This window comes from Alosa pseudoharengus, unplaced genomic scaffold, assembly GCF_046254945.1.
Source record: "Alosa pseudoharengus isolate Yale_2024_CS ecotype anadromous, Long Island Sound unplaced genomic scaffold, YU_APseudo_1.1 YU_APseudo_1.1_scf_5, whole genome shotgun sequence".
Taxonomy (NCBI): domain Eukaryota; kingdom Metazoa; phylum Chordata; class Actinopteri; order Clupeiformes; family Clupeidae; genus Alosa; species Alosa pseudoharengus.
Window position 1 is genome coordinate 29,665,946 of NW_027468837.1, and position 16,585 is coordinate 29,682,530.

A 16,585-nucleotide genomic window follows, 5' to 3' on the forward strand; every position below is an offset into this window, starting at 1 on the left:
CATGGGAAAGGTGTTTGGAAAGTGCCGTAAGAAAGCACAACTTCACAGGCGCCCAGACTCTCCTTGTTGTTGTTCTCAATCACGTCCGCGCTCTCTGCATAAATCAAAGTAACCGCCCTGTTAGCTAGGTGCATTCGAGTCTGTAGCCTACTGCATTATCTCGTATCACCAGATTTCAACATTCACGATGGCAACTGAGGTGGAAACCGTCCCCGAAACTGCTCCACCTGCCCCTACTGCAGAGAAAGCTAAGAAGGGTGTCATCAGCAAAGCAAAGCCGGTGGTCGCGGGTGCCGCATCTGCTGCAAAGAAGAAAAAGAAGAAGAATAAGGGCGGCAAGAAGGGACAGCCGGGCAAATACAGCCAGTTGGTCATCGACGCAATCCGCACACTGGGCGAGAAAAACGGCTCATCCTTATTCAAAATTTACAAGGAAGCCAAGAAAGTCAGTTGGTTCGACCAGCAAAATGGAAGGATGTACTTGAGGTACTCCATTCGGGCACTGCTGCTGAACGATACCCTCATTCAGGTGAAGGGCTCTGGCGCCAACGGCTCATTCAAACTCAACAAAAAGAAATTTGAAAAGGCTGCTGCCAAGAAGAAGAGTCCATCTAAACCAGCCAAAGCAGCCAAACCAGCCAAGGCAGCAAAGCCCGCAAAAAAACCTGCAAGCAAAACGACGAGCAAGTCATCCAGCGCGAAAGCGAGTCCCAAAAAGAAAGTCGCCAAGAAACCAGCGGCCAGCAAAAAGCCCGCAGCGGTCAAGACTGCACCCAAGGCGAAGAAGGCAGCAGTGAAGAAAGCCCCGAGTGCAAAAAAGACCAAGAAGACAAAGAAGTAAACCGAGAGCTTAATGTTACCGAGGAGAAAAACGAACTGTAACAAAATGGAGCAAATTGGTTCATTATTTTTATATTTTTGTATAAAACTCTTTGTTCATTCAGGGCGCGTGTGATCAGCGCTTATATCGTATTGGTTGAAGTCTTTTGTGTGATAACCTATTCTACAAACCGTCATATAGTTGTGGTAATTTACATCCCGTTTATCAAGTTAACGGAATTACCGATCATGACCTTGTGTTCTCTCAGACTTGTTAAAAATCATTCTGTGTTTATTCCGGACCAGTGTCAACTAGCCCTGCAGTTTACATTCCTTTGTATTTGTTTTGTCAAAGTGGGCGTGGCACGTAAAATGTTAAACGACATAGCCTACATTTTATACACAGTTGATTTTTTGTATTGTTTATCATCTATCACAAATACAAAGTTGTTGAATATGTTCACCTGAATACATAAACCTGATCTGAAACAAATACCATGGCCATGTCTTGTAAATAAAGTATTAACAACTGCTTAACAGGCCTACTAGTTTTGGGTCTTTGTTGTCAGAAGCACATTATCTGCCTATTTAGGCTGTGGTTTAAAGTGAAAATTAAACAAATGGGTTCTATGAAATTCACAATGACAGAACTGAGTAGACTTTGCCCTACACAAAATTCAAATTGCAATCCTCAACCCTGATAGGTGGAGAGTCAACTCCTCTTGGCTCTGGGCGTTGCTGAAGAGGTTTGTGTTAGTAGGAGGGCCTTCTGTAGCTGTTGGGCTTCAAGCTGATTCCCAAAGGTAGTTACTTTTCTGGAAGTAATGATGGTCAATAAGCCTATGGTTTTAAATAGGAAATGCCATAATGTGACTACAGATAATACATGTAGACCATGTCTACATTTTTATCCGTATCTCCTTTGTTGTAGATAGTTGCCATAGGCCTATAGATAAATAGTGCCAAATTATTCATTAGGGATAATTGAGTTCACTCATAAAGTTGAATGTGTCTTCAAATGTACAATATTTTTTGTTTTTCCTGGACTTAAGCCGGGTCTGCTGACTTTAGGTGCAACACAGTATTAACTGGTTGTTAACTACACCATAGGGGTCTGACACAATGACTAAAAATATTCAGCCAGTGTGTTTTTTGCAGTCACTGATCAAACCCCCATCCATGCAGTTTTTCATATGCTGACGATGTGTGGTGCATATTGGTTGAGGAGGAAGTGTTTTGGGTTTTGTCTTAAGCATTTATGCACCAAATCTTTTCTACCAACCTACATTGAAAACCTGTGCTTGTTTGCTGCATTAAGGGCAGGTGTAAACATCAGATCATATGCAAATAGTTAAATTGCATACTTCCAAACTTTAAAAAAAGATACCCAATAATTAAAAAAATAATAATAATATTTTAAACGATATGCCTATATAACACTGGCTAATAACACACATTGATCAACAAGGAAAAGCAAATTGTGACCGTTAAGAAAAGACGTTTTTGAATAGAGACATGAAAATATGAAACAAGAGAAACAGGTGGGGCCTACATAATAAATGTTAGGTGAAGGCTACAAGTCATGAGCATCAAGGTATTACATTACCTTATATGGAAGTGTGTTGGCAGGCTGATCATGGGAAATTATAGTCTATGCCTGGATATAGTTATATGATAGAAATAGCTTGAAAGTATACATTCGAGATACCCACAGACGTTGTACATGTTATTAAAAACAACATCTAAAAACACTTCACTGTATTTTGTATAGACTACTATCAAACTCACTGTTCACGTTTTGTAGTCATCCCCGAGGTGAGGGCTAATGGTATATTCTCAGCGTTCCTTTTCACGGAAGTTCCGACAGCTCCCATAGACAGCTTCTGCTGTACTTCCGCCCTCGGATTTTTCAGTGAAAACAGAGAAATGGTAAGCTTGAGACCTATATTCATTCATTTCCTACTGACCAATTAGTGACATACATTTCTTTGAAAACATTCACATCATAATTAGTATACATGCATCACTATTGCGTAAGAAAGATTTGTCAGCTAGCTACAATGGAGCATCCATTCCACACCCTAATTCTTGCTATCGTTAGCTAGCGATGATTCTCCATGCATTAAACACGAACTGTATCGTATGCTACCAGGCAGAGGTTCTAAGAAATAAAGACTCGAAACACCAGACAACTCTCCGGCAACAATATTTGTGATGCTGTTCAGTCTCATATGCACATACTTCGTTTGAAGTAACTTCTCATTTTAATATAGGATGAGTTTAAGCATGTCTTTGTGACTTTGGTCAAATGTGGGGCATATAATACAAATGTGTGTCTGTCTCTTTTTGCAGACGGCGACACTGCGTCCGTACTTGAATGCGGTGCGTGCTACACTTCAGGCCGCCCTATGTTTAGAGAATTTCTCCTCTCAGGTAGTTGAACGTCACAACAAGCCTGAAGTGGAGGTTCGGTGAGTATATCTTACAGAGGTTGACATGATGATGGTGGTGCTCCTGTAAATATCCATTGCATTCCATATAAACATGCTCCCCCTAATTGCCTGCTTGTTACAGGAGCAGCAAAGAGTTGCTTTTGCAGCCAGTCATCATCAGCAGAAATGACAAAGAGAAGGTTTTGATAGAGGGCTCCATCAACTCTGTGCGTGTCAGCATCGCTGTTAAACAGGTTGGTTCTGACATCTACGTGCACACACACCATCAGGGGGGGGGGGGGCTTTTCCTTTTCCTTCACCTTCACAGCCACTTGTCTACAGGTCTATGATGTGACTGGAATGATTTAAATGTTTGAAAGAGCTGAGCTATTCATAAGGGGGATTGTCATAAGCAAGAGTGAATTCTAACTACAATTGAAACTGGTACAATATATAGTGTGTCATTTGAAATACTCTTTGAATTTGAACTTGCACTTATCTGTCATTGCTATTGCTTTACTCTACTCTAATGTGTGCATTGTCATCTCCAGGATATGTGTAACAGGAACTGTATATTGTGACTATATAGTGTGTAGGGACTGGCTGTTTTATTTTTGTCTGTGTGTTTGCTCCTATAGGCTGATGAGATCGAGAAGATCCTCTGCCATAAGTTCATGCGCTTCATGATGATGAGAGCAGAGAACTTCTTCATCCTGCGGAGAAAGCCTGTGGAGGTAAGGGACCGGGAAAGGGAGGAGGAAGGAATGGAAGGTGTTTGTCATTTTAGGCCGAGAGCTCCTCGCACAGGTCAGGTGGTTCCATATGGACGCCAGTACATACACACTGGGGTCCTGCTCGAGGAGGAGAGAGACTAGCAAAGGGCCTGGACAGGGTTCTTTTAAAAAGTCCAGCCTGTGATTCTAATCCTGCACTCTGTTTGTCCAAGTCAGTGAAGTGTTCCTCATGGTCCTCTAGCTGTCCTTGCAGTATTTGTGCTCAAAAAACTCCAGTATTAATACTCAATCCTGGCTCTTTAAATGGGACACAAACAAAGGGAGTATAATTTGATTGCCCATTGAACACAGAAATCAACTACCTTTTGGAAAATGTAATCACAGACGCATGCATGCATTTGTTTTTAAGGTGTGACCGTTAGCCTGGAGATTCCAGACCCTGGTAATCTAGAAAGATTAAAGGTCTGGCCACGAATAATGTCATGTCCCAACTCGAGAGGCGGCACCAAGCGTGCATATGAAAATCTCACTGCACGCAATTGGATAACACAATACGACTAACGTTTACTGACTGATTCCGGACTTCGCCGCAATTGGATAACACTACGACTGTCATCTGTTTAGCTTGCCTCTGGCCTGCCTATACTGTATCAGATATGCCGATGAAATTGGCTCCCCGCGATACAAGTGGCGAAAGTAACGTGGATTATTACTCAATTTGAAACTCACAATTCAAATTGTGCTCTTGCGAGAACTCTGGAGTTTCCAGGGTATGTGACTGTAGCAAGTTCTTGGAACTGCTTTAATCTGTGTTTGTGTTTGTGACATTTATATTGTAGCATTATCTTTTGTTGAGACCTCACCAATCAAATGTTTATTCCTCCGCCATTACCTGCAAGCACAATTCTTGACTGTACTGCAACACACCTAAGGTTCAAGGTTATTTTATTTTGTCTTCCATGAGAGGAAATTGCTGAATCAAACAGACATTACAAGACACCACCATTTGCAACCATCACTTTTTTTAGGTACACCTTAAATAGCACACATCTGCAGGTATAACTCTGACCTACACTGCAGTCATAGTACCGCACATAGCCACATTCAGCACAGGCACTTTTCCATAGCCACAGTTTAAACCACCCTCATGCATAGTTCCACACACTCAAGCATCTGCAGTTATCTTACTGTATCTTTCCTACTGTACTGCGGGAAAGTCCCATTGGTCATTTTGACAGACGGGGAACAAATGAGTGAAAGCTGCAGTTGTGTTTACACAAAGGAACCCTGTACCTCCTTCCAGATTTCATAAGCACATCATTTCAGAGTTCAACAGATAAAGTCCTCTCTTGTTAACCATCTCTCCCCTTTTTCCCCCTGAAGGGCTATGACATTAGCTTTCTCATCACAAACTTCCACACGGAACAGATGTACAAGCACAAACTGGTGGACTTCGTCATCCACTTCATGGAGGAGATTGACAAGGAGATCAGCGAGATGAAGCTGTCAGTCAACGCCCGTGCTCGCATTGTCGCCGAGGAATTCCTCAAGAATGTGAGTCGCTTGACTTTTCCTGTCCTTTCTTTCCTGTCTCGCGTTCACATGTATCACAAGAGTCTGCAACGGGCCAGAGCCTGATTAGAGATAGCTGCAGTTTTAAGGGGTTTTTTTTACTCTTTTTACATGTTTTTAGATGTTGGAATTTGTTTTCAAGTTGAGTTGTTTTTCTTTTTCTCCACAGTTCTGAGAAACAATAGTGTCTGCAGTCTGTGCACTGGCCATGTGACACCCAACACCAGGGTGACTAAGGGAGACACATGGTGCCTCTGAGACAGCAACGCTACTCTACAAAACGACAGACTTGCCAACCATGGAGCAGTCGACTCCAACCCTGTTTGAGTAGCATCAGCATGCAGTTGCACTGTCCACAGTAGCAAATAAGAGCCATAACTAATCCTTTAGTCCCACACTTCACTCAACCATCTCTGCTCAGTCCCCAGCTCAAGGCTTGTCTGTCAAACCAGTTCAGCACTGTGATAATGGCCAGTGTACCACAGTTTTTACGAACAGTTATCATGTGTAACAGAATGTCATTCATCCACATTGTTGTGATCTCCCTCTCTTGCCACCAATTTAGACGTCTGACGCCACTAAAGGGTCAAGGTACACACAAGACCAGATTTGCTCCTGTCATTCTAATGGATGTTCTTCTGTTTTATATAAAATATAATATATGCATGTGTACTACAGTGTTCCTTAGTTTATTTTGTTATGAAAATATGTCACCATATCAGGAAAGGAGGTCTATGTGGAATACGTTTAAAATAAGGCAAATGTTGTGTGTGTGTGTGTGTGTGTGTGTGTGTGTGTGAGTGTGTGTGAGTAAAACTGAGGTGAAATACCTTAGGCTTCTGCGCTTGTGATGCACTCAGATGTAGACTGGACATTCCAAAATTCAGAAGCTGGCCAGAGAAACTCTGTTGCTGTTTGGTCAGAGAGTAAAACTTTGAATACAAAAGCTATTAACACCCCATGCTTTCTAATGTAATTCATTTTTCATCGTTTTCTACTTTATGCAATAAATGTTTACGCACAGTGACCAAATTCCCTATCAGTGCCGTTTTTTTCCCCCTCTTGCTTTATGCATTTATTTTATGGTTAATTGCATTGACATCAGAGCATACACGAGTTATATGACCCATGGGTGTATGTTATACCCATCAATTGACATCAATGTCCAAGTTTTAAAAGCCAATTATTATAAATGTCAGATTTATAGTAACTGCTACCTGCATGCTTAGGCGAGGTAATGCATTAAAATAAACTTGAAGGGAAGCGCAAACACTGTAGGTGGCGGTATTGTTTCATTGGAGTATGCTACCAATTTAACAGTGAGAGGAAACGACGGAGAACAAGAGTGCAAAGTGTAAACACACTGCTATGGCTGACGAGAGGGGTGGAGGCGATAACAACAACATTGAGGATAATATGGGGAACCAACTGCAACTCCTGCCGGGTGAGAAAGTTGAAAAACAATTGGTTTCCTAGGCCCGTGCTCTGACATCTGTTGGCATTGCTAAAATGGGCATTTGACACGTTATTAGGCTCTGAATTTCATAGACGTCATTTGAGAGGAGTTAGCTAGCTAACGTTTGCTTAGCTACACAAGACGGATGATGTACTGTACATATTGCAAGTAACACTTGCACGTATACAATTAAACCATTCGCTTGCAACCGCTTCATTGCAATCTAATCTAGCTAAAGTGTTGACATTTTTCTGGATGTTCACCGCGTAATTCTGCGTGCGTCTTTGGTGAGTGCGTTTCTGTTAGCCAGCCCAGTAATTGGCTTTACATTACAAGGCAGTGACTTGTGCATTCAAACACACGCCGTTATGTGAAAACTGACAGTGACTGAAGTTCCATTTGGAATCATCTCATCATAGCAAATACTTACATTACATACACACACCTTAGATACATGTCTGAGACTGAAATAGGAGCCTTTTTTTAAAAACGAAAGTGAAATCGACAGGTTTTTATTGGATTCTGTGTGCGAACAATTGCTCTTCTTCCTGTAGAAAATGAAGAGGAAGATGATGACTTGGAGATGGAAGATCGGGATAGTGATGAGGCCGAAAAGCCCAACATTATAAACTTTGACACCAGTCTGCCAACATCACATGCAGTGAGCAAGCATCTGGTCTTTTGTGTGTGTGGGTGTACCACTGTCCACCTCCAACTCCAACCCATCAGCAGCCCAAATCACCCCTTAATGTTTTTCTGTGTGTCCCTCCAACTCCATCTGCACCACTCCCTCAACACAACATAACACAACAAAACTACTCTCTCTCCTACCCCCCCCCCCCCCTCACTGTTTGTGTATGTGTGTGTGTGTGTGTTTGAGAGAGAGGAAGACATTTTCCCAGGTGTGATAGTCTGATGTAGTGGATTGATATTGAAGATGTTGTCCGTTGAAGATTAAATGGCACTTGCTTGGCATTTATATTTAAGCACACACAAATAAATGTCTCTGTGTGTGTGGGTGATCAGTACTTGGGCTCAGACATGGAGGAGTTCCATGGGCGCACGGTGCATGATGAGGAGAGCATCCAGACGCTACCAGTCCTACCCCACGCAGCCCTTATGCTGATCCCAGGTCAGACCGTTCCCCTGCAACTCTTCAGGCCACACGAGGTCAGCATGATACGCAACCTCGTCACCAGGGACCGTACCTTCGCTGTGCTGGCATATAGGTAACGCCCTATCACACATGAACAGGAACACACACGAAAATGTACTTGTCGTTACCCAATTTACACATCAACATGAATAAACACATACATTCATTGCATCTTGGTAAATGTGTGCTGCGCTTGGTAGTTGTATGCTGGTCTAACGTTCAGCGCAAGCTGTGTTCTGAGCAATAAATGAATGAATAGATATTACTTAATCTTTTTGGTGGAAATTGAAAATTCTAATGTCACATGTTGCAGTGCTGGTGTCTGTGTTTTATGACACATGCCCTGGTGTGTGTGTGTGTGTGTGTGTGTGTGTGTGTGTGTGTGTGTGTGTGTGTGTGTGTCTGCGCAGCCCTAGTGACAGTGGTGAGCAGGAGGCAGAGTTTGGCACGACAGCAGAGATCTATGCATTCCGAGAGGAACAGGAATACGGCATTGAGACTGTGAAGCTAAAAGCTATTGGGCGCCAAAGATTTCGTGTTCACGAGCTGAGGACCCAGGCTGACGGGTTAGTAAATGCGCGCACACACACACACATATAAAGCTGATCATCTAAATGAGTCAATACTGATAATCCCCCGCCATCTTTCTTCTGTACAGACTGTAGATATGCTTACTGATGGGTTTACAAGTGTTAGCACACATATTTAATCTCATATGTTTCACACATCTAACATCACCCCTTTTCCAAACATACATTTCTCCTTCACTGCACAGGCTTGTTCCCTCCTCCTGAACACACTGTTTGTAATGTATGTTTCAGGATTCGGCAAGCTAAGGTGCAGATCCTTCCGGAGCGAATCTTACCTGATCCCCTGTGTGCACTGCAGCTGCTCACCCGCTTGCACATACACAGGCAGAACCATCACTGCATTGGCAACAGACAAGTAATGTGTACAGATGCAAACATCATTTTTTTTAAAGAATTGCTTTGATTGTCCAATTAAACTTTTTGGGTTTGTTTTTACTGTCAAATTGTCATCATGTTTTACTTGTCAATGATTTCAAGGTATACTGACAGAATTGATGATGGAGCAGAATATGAGATGGATATACCTCTCTCTTTCTCTCATTCTCTCTCTCCCTCTTGCTCTCACACAGAAGAGTCTCCGCTGCGCCAGTATGACCCAGTGGCCTCCATGGGTCTACGCACTTTATGATTCAGTAAGTTATTTTTGCACTTACATGTTGTTGTAGGAATAGGGATTATTGTGTTTAAACTGTTTGAAGAGCTTCATATTTAAAGAGTGTCAAATAGCAGAAATGTATGTATATGTTTTTGTTTTTAGTTTTTTTTTTTTTCTCTCTGCTTCCTTGTTGAATTGTTGAAGTTTACATGTCCTTGGGTGCATTCTCCTTTGTAAGAAGTGTTTCACCTTTGTAAGAAGTGTTTTTGTGTTTCAGGACACACTTATGAAAAGGGTAAAGAAACAGCTTCACGAGTGGGATGAGAATCTCAAAGATGAATCCCTTCCTACGAATGCTATAGGTACCACGTACACACTCGCATACATACACATGCACTCACACAAATCCAACTTCCAACACTCTGTGGTTACTCTGTCCTGCTCTCTACCCTCCTAGATTTCTCCTACAGGGTTGCTGCCTGTTTGCCCATAGATGATGCCCTGAGGTTGCAGCTCCTGAAAATTGGTAGTGCCATCCAGAGGCTACGCTGTGAACTAGACATCATGGACAGGGTGAGTGTGTTTGTGTGTTTATGTGTATGTGTGTTTACTGTCTGTACATACTATTTATGACTGTTTGCCAAACATTTACCGGAATATCTAAGTCAAGTAGTAGTTTTGCACTCCTCCTCAGTCCTAAGCATTGTTGATCAACATACTGTACAAATCAATCACATAGTATTTGTGAAATTGCCGTGAATGTAATGTGCCACGATAGTAAAATAATTTTAGAGATTAGAGAATTTTAACCTGGTGGGGAAGGGATGCCACAAATGATGATGTCTGTTTGTTTGATATTGATTTTGTAGCTATTTTAACTACTTGTAACTATTGCAACTGTTTGTAGCCTATACAACCTGACTGTTGTGCCTACCACTCTGCCTACCACTCGTGCCTATTACTCCATAGGTTTAACATATGGTCAACAAACGTTGTGACATAGGTGAAAAACCTCAGTGCCTTCTGCAAAACCTTCTGCTTATATTGCTTAGCCACTATCTCCTGTTGTCATGGTGAGAACATTTGTATCTGTAGAAGTAAACACTGAGAGGTCGGTTGGTTGTTGATAGGTCAAGGTGAATGTAATTTCCTTTGCCTTCTGACCTTACAGGGTGCGGGGGTGTAATTCTAATGTTTACTGCTTTATTACTCCTACAGTGCACGTCTCTTTGCTGTAAGCAGTGTCAAGACACAGAGATCACCACTAAAAGTGAGATTTTCAGGTGAGCTGCCTGCCAACCCCACATCAGCTGTTCCCGTATGACACCTGGTACTAACATCATAGCCGTATTAACTAAGAGAGGAGGTTGCAAGCCCAATGGTTTTAGTGTATGAATGCAAAACAGAAGAAACAAAGAGTCTGAGAAGAATACAGACAAAACACACTTTACGATCAACCAAATACAGAATGGATGGCTGAAATCAACCCTGACTAAATACACACTTTCCTCCTCTGCAGCCTGTCTCTGTATGGGCCTATGGCGGCATATGTGAACCCCCATGGCTATGTGCATGAGACGCTGACAGTCTATAAAACTACCAACCTCAATCTGATTGGCCGACCTTCAACCCTACACAGCTGGTTTCCGGGGTAAGCCTTTGTGTGTCTGTGTGTTTTTGTTTGAGAGTGCGCATGACTTTTGCTAAATGGTCAGGTTCTAGCATGCACTGCATATACACTATCATAACTGTTCCTGTAGGCCCATGTATTTGCAAGTAAATAGATAATGGGGTTCAGAAAGTGAATACCTAGAATGGCAACAAGAATGATTTCTAAGTTGTGGAACATTGCATACAGCTGGAAGTGCAACATTCCCTCACGTGTGTGTGTGTGTGTGTGTGTGTGTGTGTGTGTGTGTGCACTTGCATCTAGATATGCATGGACCATTGCACAGTGCCGAACGTGTGGATCTCACATGGGCTGGAAGTTCACAGCGGTGAAGAAAGACCTGAGCCCCAACCGTTTCTGGGGCTTGACCCGCTCTGCTCTGCTACCCACAATCCCACAGGGCGAAGAGGGCCTGGAGGGGTCCCGGGTGCTCTGCCTCTGACCTTTTGACCTCTACACTGGTCCTTGACCTGCAACTCGATCCTGACCCGCATCACACATTACTCTCGCCGCCGATCTTGGTCCACCTCTTTAAGATCATTATCACACAGATGGACAATCAGAGTGTGCAGGACAAGTGAATATTTAGCACTGGGTAGATGACAAATTGCTGACTGAGATCGGAGAGGGGAAAGAACTGGGATATCAAGAGAGTTTTAGGTGACATCTGCACATCTGTTATTTGATCTGTTTCCTGACACCACCCAGGCCATATCGGTATTTTGGTGAATCTAACTTTGTCAAATAACACAGTGGACTGCTCTACCCATCCGCTGGCTTATACACAATCTAGCTTTAGTCCACCCTTACGCATGTGTGCCTGTAAGTCGGGGATGTGCCATGTTGTTTCTTTTGTTTGTTTTAAATCAGAGCGTATGATTTGATGCTATCTCATGATGTTGATACAGTTTGATGGGAAGTCCAATGAGATATGAGAATCAAACATGAGCCATGGATAGGAGGAGGGGACTCGGTAATCGGTTTACCCTGATTGACTTACAAGGGGACTAAGTGCACAGTTTTTATATGGAGGAAGTTTTTTCTTCTGTAATTATATTTTTGTATTTATGTGGTCAGTGTCCATCAAAGCCAATTTCATTGGAAAAGGTGAGTGCCTCTCTCACATGAGTAATGAGAACATTAAAACATATCGCTGTGAAAGATCATTAAAACAGTACCGTACTCTGAAATACAAATATACACTCAGAATGTCTCACAGACCTCTGCTAGATTAATAAAACGGCAAACATGCACATAAACCCATAGCATATTGTTAAAGGATGTAAGATTTATTTGTGTGAAAAATCATAAACATAATGCTAAAATGCTATTGCTTCCAGTGGTTTTTTTTTGTAAAGGAGATGAAGTTCTGTTCATGCACTAGTTGTAATCATTTAGAAATAGATTTCTATGTCTATGGTTTTAATGCAGTTGACAGCAGGGGTGTAGTGGTAAAATAAGAGGTGGGTATACTATGAATTCTGTGATCACAGTGAGGTGGACTGCTAGCCTGGTCCTTACCGCCTGTGACTACGTTTCTCTTCGTCATACATACGTGCGAGGCTGAAATCTTATACTACTTTGCAATAAAATAAAAAAAAATCAAAAATTTGGCCGGAAGTACGTAGGATGGTAACACCAGGCTAGTGGACTGCGTCATGCCATATAGGATTTTTTAATAAGACATTCAGAACATGTTTAATGATGGTGGAGGTTATTGTCCAATGTTTATAACAATACCAGTGGTATTAAATGGTCCCTAGAGTGTTGATGAGTGTACATAGTGTGAATGTGGATAGGCCTAATAGTGTGATTTTTGAATGTTAAAAGTTGCAGTTGGTGAATAAACTGTTTTGAGAGGAGGATAAACACTATTTATGAAATTTCAGAGGTGGATAAACTGCGTTTACTTGCGTTTAGCCTCCACTACATCCCTGGTTGACAGGTAGCATACTTGGATAGGCGCACATATTCGAAATGAAACCATAGAATGAAAGTCTCGTGGAGAGGCTGTTGTTCGTACTCCATTACAGTAGGTGGCAGTAGAAGCCTGCTAGTGCGTGTCCAAACTCATCAAATGTACCCAAGAACAAGGGGTTCATGTTATGTAATCAAACCGAAACTGTAGAGATGATACATTTTTACGTGTTTTGATTGACCACTATCACTAAAACATCTGGTTGAAGATAGTAAGAGGGATACACAACTAGATGTGTATACTAACGTTTATTTTTTGTTATATTTTTCTTGTTGGGTGAGTTGTGCTTTAGCCTACGTGCCGTAAGACATGTAGCATTTGAATCAGTGTTTGTGCTTCTGTAGTGTTTAATTGCGAGTGTACCTGAGGCTCTGATAGCCTACATTGCAAGTTAGAATTTGGTCATGCCTCAAGAAGCAGAGCCCCCTGTTCCTCTCGTGCGCTCCCTACCCAGTGGAATCCCGTGCCATGTCGTTTTCTGCAACCGAAGTGATCGAGTTGTTCGCCCTGTGTGGATAAACTTCCGCGGAGAGCCCCAGACATACAACCCAATTCAACCCAAGACGGGACAGAGAATGACTACATTTGTCGGTGAGTTTGACATCTTTGTCAGGTTGTTATTTGGAAGCACAGAGCTACCTGTGTTAGCCTATGTACGAAATAGACAGGTAGTTGAAAAAAATACGACTTCATGCCTCCATGAATGTTCAGCCTATGCACAACACCAATCATTTCACATACTGTTATGATTTAGTCACACTCTATCAAATAGCGCCAGTTGTCATTGCAAACTGCCCAAGAGAACAATTTCCATTGCTAAACTTTCTTTGGGAAAATGTAGTTGTTGGGCCCATTTAGTAGAGGCCTTTTTTAAACGAGTGACCAGAGCAGTATTATCTTAAGCGTGTTATTTGGAATCCATCAATATAAATCCACCCTTGTCAGTGTTCAGTATACCCACTCGAGTTAGAATACCCACTTCATCTGAGGCATCAGTGCAACTTACCGAGTGGGTAGTGGTGTTCGTTGATGTTCCAAAACAAGTAGCATAGCGAAATACAGTTTCTGTCGTATTTTATTTGGCATTTTGTAAAATCCCATTGATTTCTGTCAGTGCACGTTGATATTACTGCGCCACCGTATATGCTTCAGGTTCAAATACGAATCATACATTGCGCCGATATATTTGCTTTTAATAGTCAACGAACTCCACTAACCACTCGGTGAGTTGCACAGTTTTGAAAACGAACGGTAAGGGTTGTTTTAGGACATGTTTGAGTAGCCTACTACAGTATGCCCATTGCCAGCCACCCTGAGAAGTGAAAAGGCGATTCAAAACGAGTCAGAAAAGTCGAGACAGGACCAATCGTCAAAATGTCGGTGTCCACCACTCTAGTTCATCCAAAACAAACCAGAAAAGGGCCTTAAAGTGCTAAAAATCGGAATTTTCCTTTAACCACTTTGAGCGATATTCTAATATCAAACTATGGGCAGGCCCGCTGTCTGTGTTGAAGCCACACTGTCCAACTGTCCTAACACATAATTCCAATCATTCTCCTTATATGGGCAAAGATGGCAACTTTTTGGTAGATTATTTTAAAAAAAGTTAGATCATTATTATGGCAGTTCAAATAATGATGAGAGTAATGCATTCTACTGATCTAAACTGTCTTTCCAGGCCATCCTTGGATGTTCCGTGATGCTGAATCAGATGATCCCATGCGTGTGAATGAGAAGGAGCTGTACCTCCCCCGAGCCCAGAACACCATGTCACAGATGTCACTGGTCAACATCACTCTACCAGGTTTGTTTCTGCATGTGGGTACTCGCATGCACCCCCCCCCCCAAACACACACACACACACACAATTATGGTGTTTACATGAGTTGTTCATAGAATATTCCATTCATTCATATTCCCGTTTACAACACAGCATAGTCCGATCATTACTAGTAAAGACAATTGATTCTGTAAATGTGCCTGCACAGACAATTCGCCTTATTCACCCGGCGGCCAGAACGAGGCTAAAGGGTAAACTTGCCATTACACCTCAGTCCAGCAGATGGTGGTGGTAATGCACTCCATTTGTAAACTGCAAAAAAAAGCTCACCGAAAAAGAAGAAGGGTTCACTCATAGATATTAGAAAGCTAGATACCGCATTGGGCTCGAGTTATATTAGGAGGCATACGTAAACGCGGTCGCCATATTGCTGGGGGCAACACGTTTACTGTCTATGGGCAACACTTGCCGGCAATCAGATACACCTGTTTGATTTCCAGTCAGAGTCATATGCTTCTCCATTGACCTCCAGTTATTGATTGCCCCCACCAAGATGACGATCCTGTTTACATACGTTTGGGAGCCCAATGCGGTATCTAGCTTTGTAATATCTATGGGTTCACTGACCTGTTCTTCTTCAGTGAGTTTTTTTTTTAGCAGTTTGCAAACGGAGTGCATTACCACCACCATCTGCTGGACTGAGGTGCAATGGCAAGTGTACCCTTTAGCCTCGTTCTGGCCACCGGGTGAATAAGGCGAATTCTCATATGATGTTGTAATGCCATTAAGGTGTATACTGTACATACATACACCACACCTCAATAAAGGGACTAAGATTAGAATACTCCATGTCTTCGATTATTGCTTATTCCGACCATGACCTTGTTCAATTAAAGGTTGTATCAGCGATAGTGGGGATACGTCACTTCTGTTGATGTTCAAACAAAACCGAGAGCTAGCTCGTACTCCATCCGCCTCCCTCCCGTGCAATTGAAACTCTCCTAAAGTCGCATTTCGTCAGTTATTGGTTGAAACACTTTATTTTGCCTTTGAGTGGTTGCCAACCCTTGTTGGTAGCAATTGTTTTTGTGTACAGATCTCGGAGCCTAGGCTGCCTACAGAGACGTGTTTTTTGACGGCCAGCTTATGGGGCAGGCAGCTAGCGGATCGTTAGGAAAGATTAGATGAATGTGATCATTTATGTTTGGGCCTTTTTTGGGCCTGAAATCGCTGATACAACCTTTTAAGGCAATCAGAAATTGTTGTTGTTGTTTACATGGCAGTGTTCTATTTGGAATATTGTCTCGATTGGGTTAATATCAGGATATTAATGTCCGTGTAAACATACTGATTGTCTAACAGTGGTTGTTGTTGTTGTTGTTGTTGTTGTGTGCGTGTGTATAGTGTTTACCCTGCGGGAGCGATGTCTGCAGGTGGTGAGGAAGTATGTCTCTGCAGAGGACTTTCCTCAGCTGGAGATTGCCAAGACTCTTCAGGAGGACCTGGCAGACAAGCCAAGCCTCCAAAGAGACCTTCAGTGCATCGCACAGCGTGTGGAGCAGAGGTTACTGCAGGAGAGGCAACAAGAGCAGACATGAGAGAGAGTGTGTGTGTGTGTGAGAGAGAGAGAACATTGTCAATTGTGAGTGTTTGTCTTTGTATAGAAACACATTTGTACATTTATATATTTGAACTGTATAATTAAAATGATGGACTATAATTGGGCTCTTGTTTTTGTTAACCAGACTGTAATTATGTTATGCCTATATAAAACTGTGCAACATAGGCTATTGTCCTGTTAACT

The 16,585-nt window shown here is 42.3% G+C and overlaps 4 protein-coding genes across 4 annotated transcripts; all 4 read left to right on the plus strand.

Annotated features, from left to right (window-relative positions):
- Positions 1 to 128: 128 nt before the first annotated feature.
- h1-10 (H1.10 linker histone) lies at positions 129 to 1,356 on the plus strand. The gene has a single exon (XM_076268778.1). The coding sequence runs from the start codon at positions 188 to 190 to the stop codon at positions 839 to 841; it is 654 nt and encodes a 217-aa protein (XP_076124893.1). The 5' UTR covers positions 129 to 187; the 3' UTR covers positions 842 to 1,356.
- A 1,286-nt stretch (positions 1,357 to 2,642) lies between these two features.
- Positions 2,643 to 6,589, plus strand: arpc4 (actin related protein 2/3 complex, subunit 4). Its single transcript, XM_076268779.1, has 6 exons — positions 2,643 to 2,748; positions 3,172 to 3,290; positions 3,394 to 3,505; positions 3,890 to 3,985; positions 5,369 to 5,539; positions 5,727 to 6,589. The coding sequence occupies exons 1-6, from the start codon at positions 2,746 to 2,748 to the stop codon at positions 5,730 to 5,732; spliced, it is 507 nt and encodes a 168-aa protein (XP_076124894.1). The 5' UTR covers positions 2,643 to 2,745; the 3' UTR covers positions 5,733 to 6,589.
- A 311-nt stretch (positions 6,590 to 6,900) lies between these two features.
- Positions 6,901 to 12,351, plus strand: crbn (cereblon). The gene is made up of 11 exons (XM_076268280.1): positions 6,901 to 7,001; positions 7,568 to 7,674; positions 8,040 to 8,242; positions 8,580 to 8,735; positions 8,991 to 9,114; positions 9,329 to 9,391; positions 9,632 to 9,716; positions 9,812 to 9,927; positions 10,573 to 10,637; positions 10,874 to 11,005; positions 11,288 to 12,351. The coding sequence occupies exons 1-11, from the start codon at positions 6,926 to 6,928 to the stop codon at positions 11,463 to 11,465; spliced, it is 1,305 nt and encodes a 434-aa protein (XP_076124395.1). The 5' UTR covers positions 6,901 to 6,925; the 3' UTR covers positions 11,466 to 12,351.
- A 761-nt stretch (positions 12,352 to 13,112) lies between these two features.
- Positions 13,113 to 16,501, plus strand: vhl (von Hippel-Lindau tumor suppressor). The gene is made up of 3 exons (XM_076267516.1): positions 13,113 to 13,592; positions 14,680 to 14,805; positions 16,186 to 16,501. Exons 1-3 carry the CDS (start codon positions 13,406 to 13,408, stop codon positions 16,377 to 16,379), a joined length of 507 nt encoding a protein of 168 aa, XP_076123631.1. The 5' UTR covers positions 13,113 to 13,405; the 3' UTR covers positions 16,380 to 16,501.
- The last annotated feature ends 84 nt before the right edge of the window (positions 16,502 to 16,585 follow it).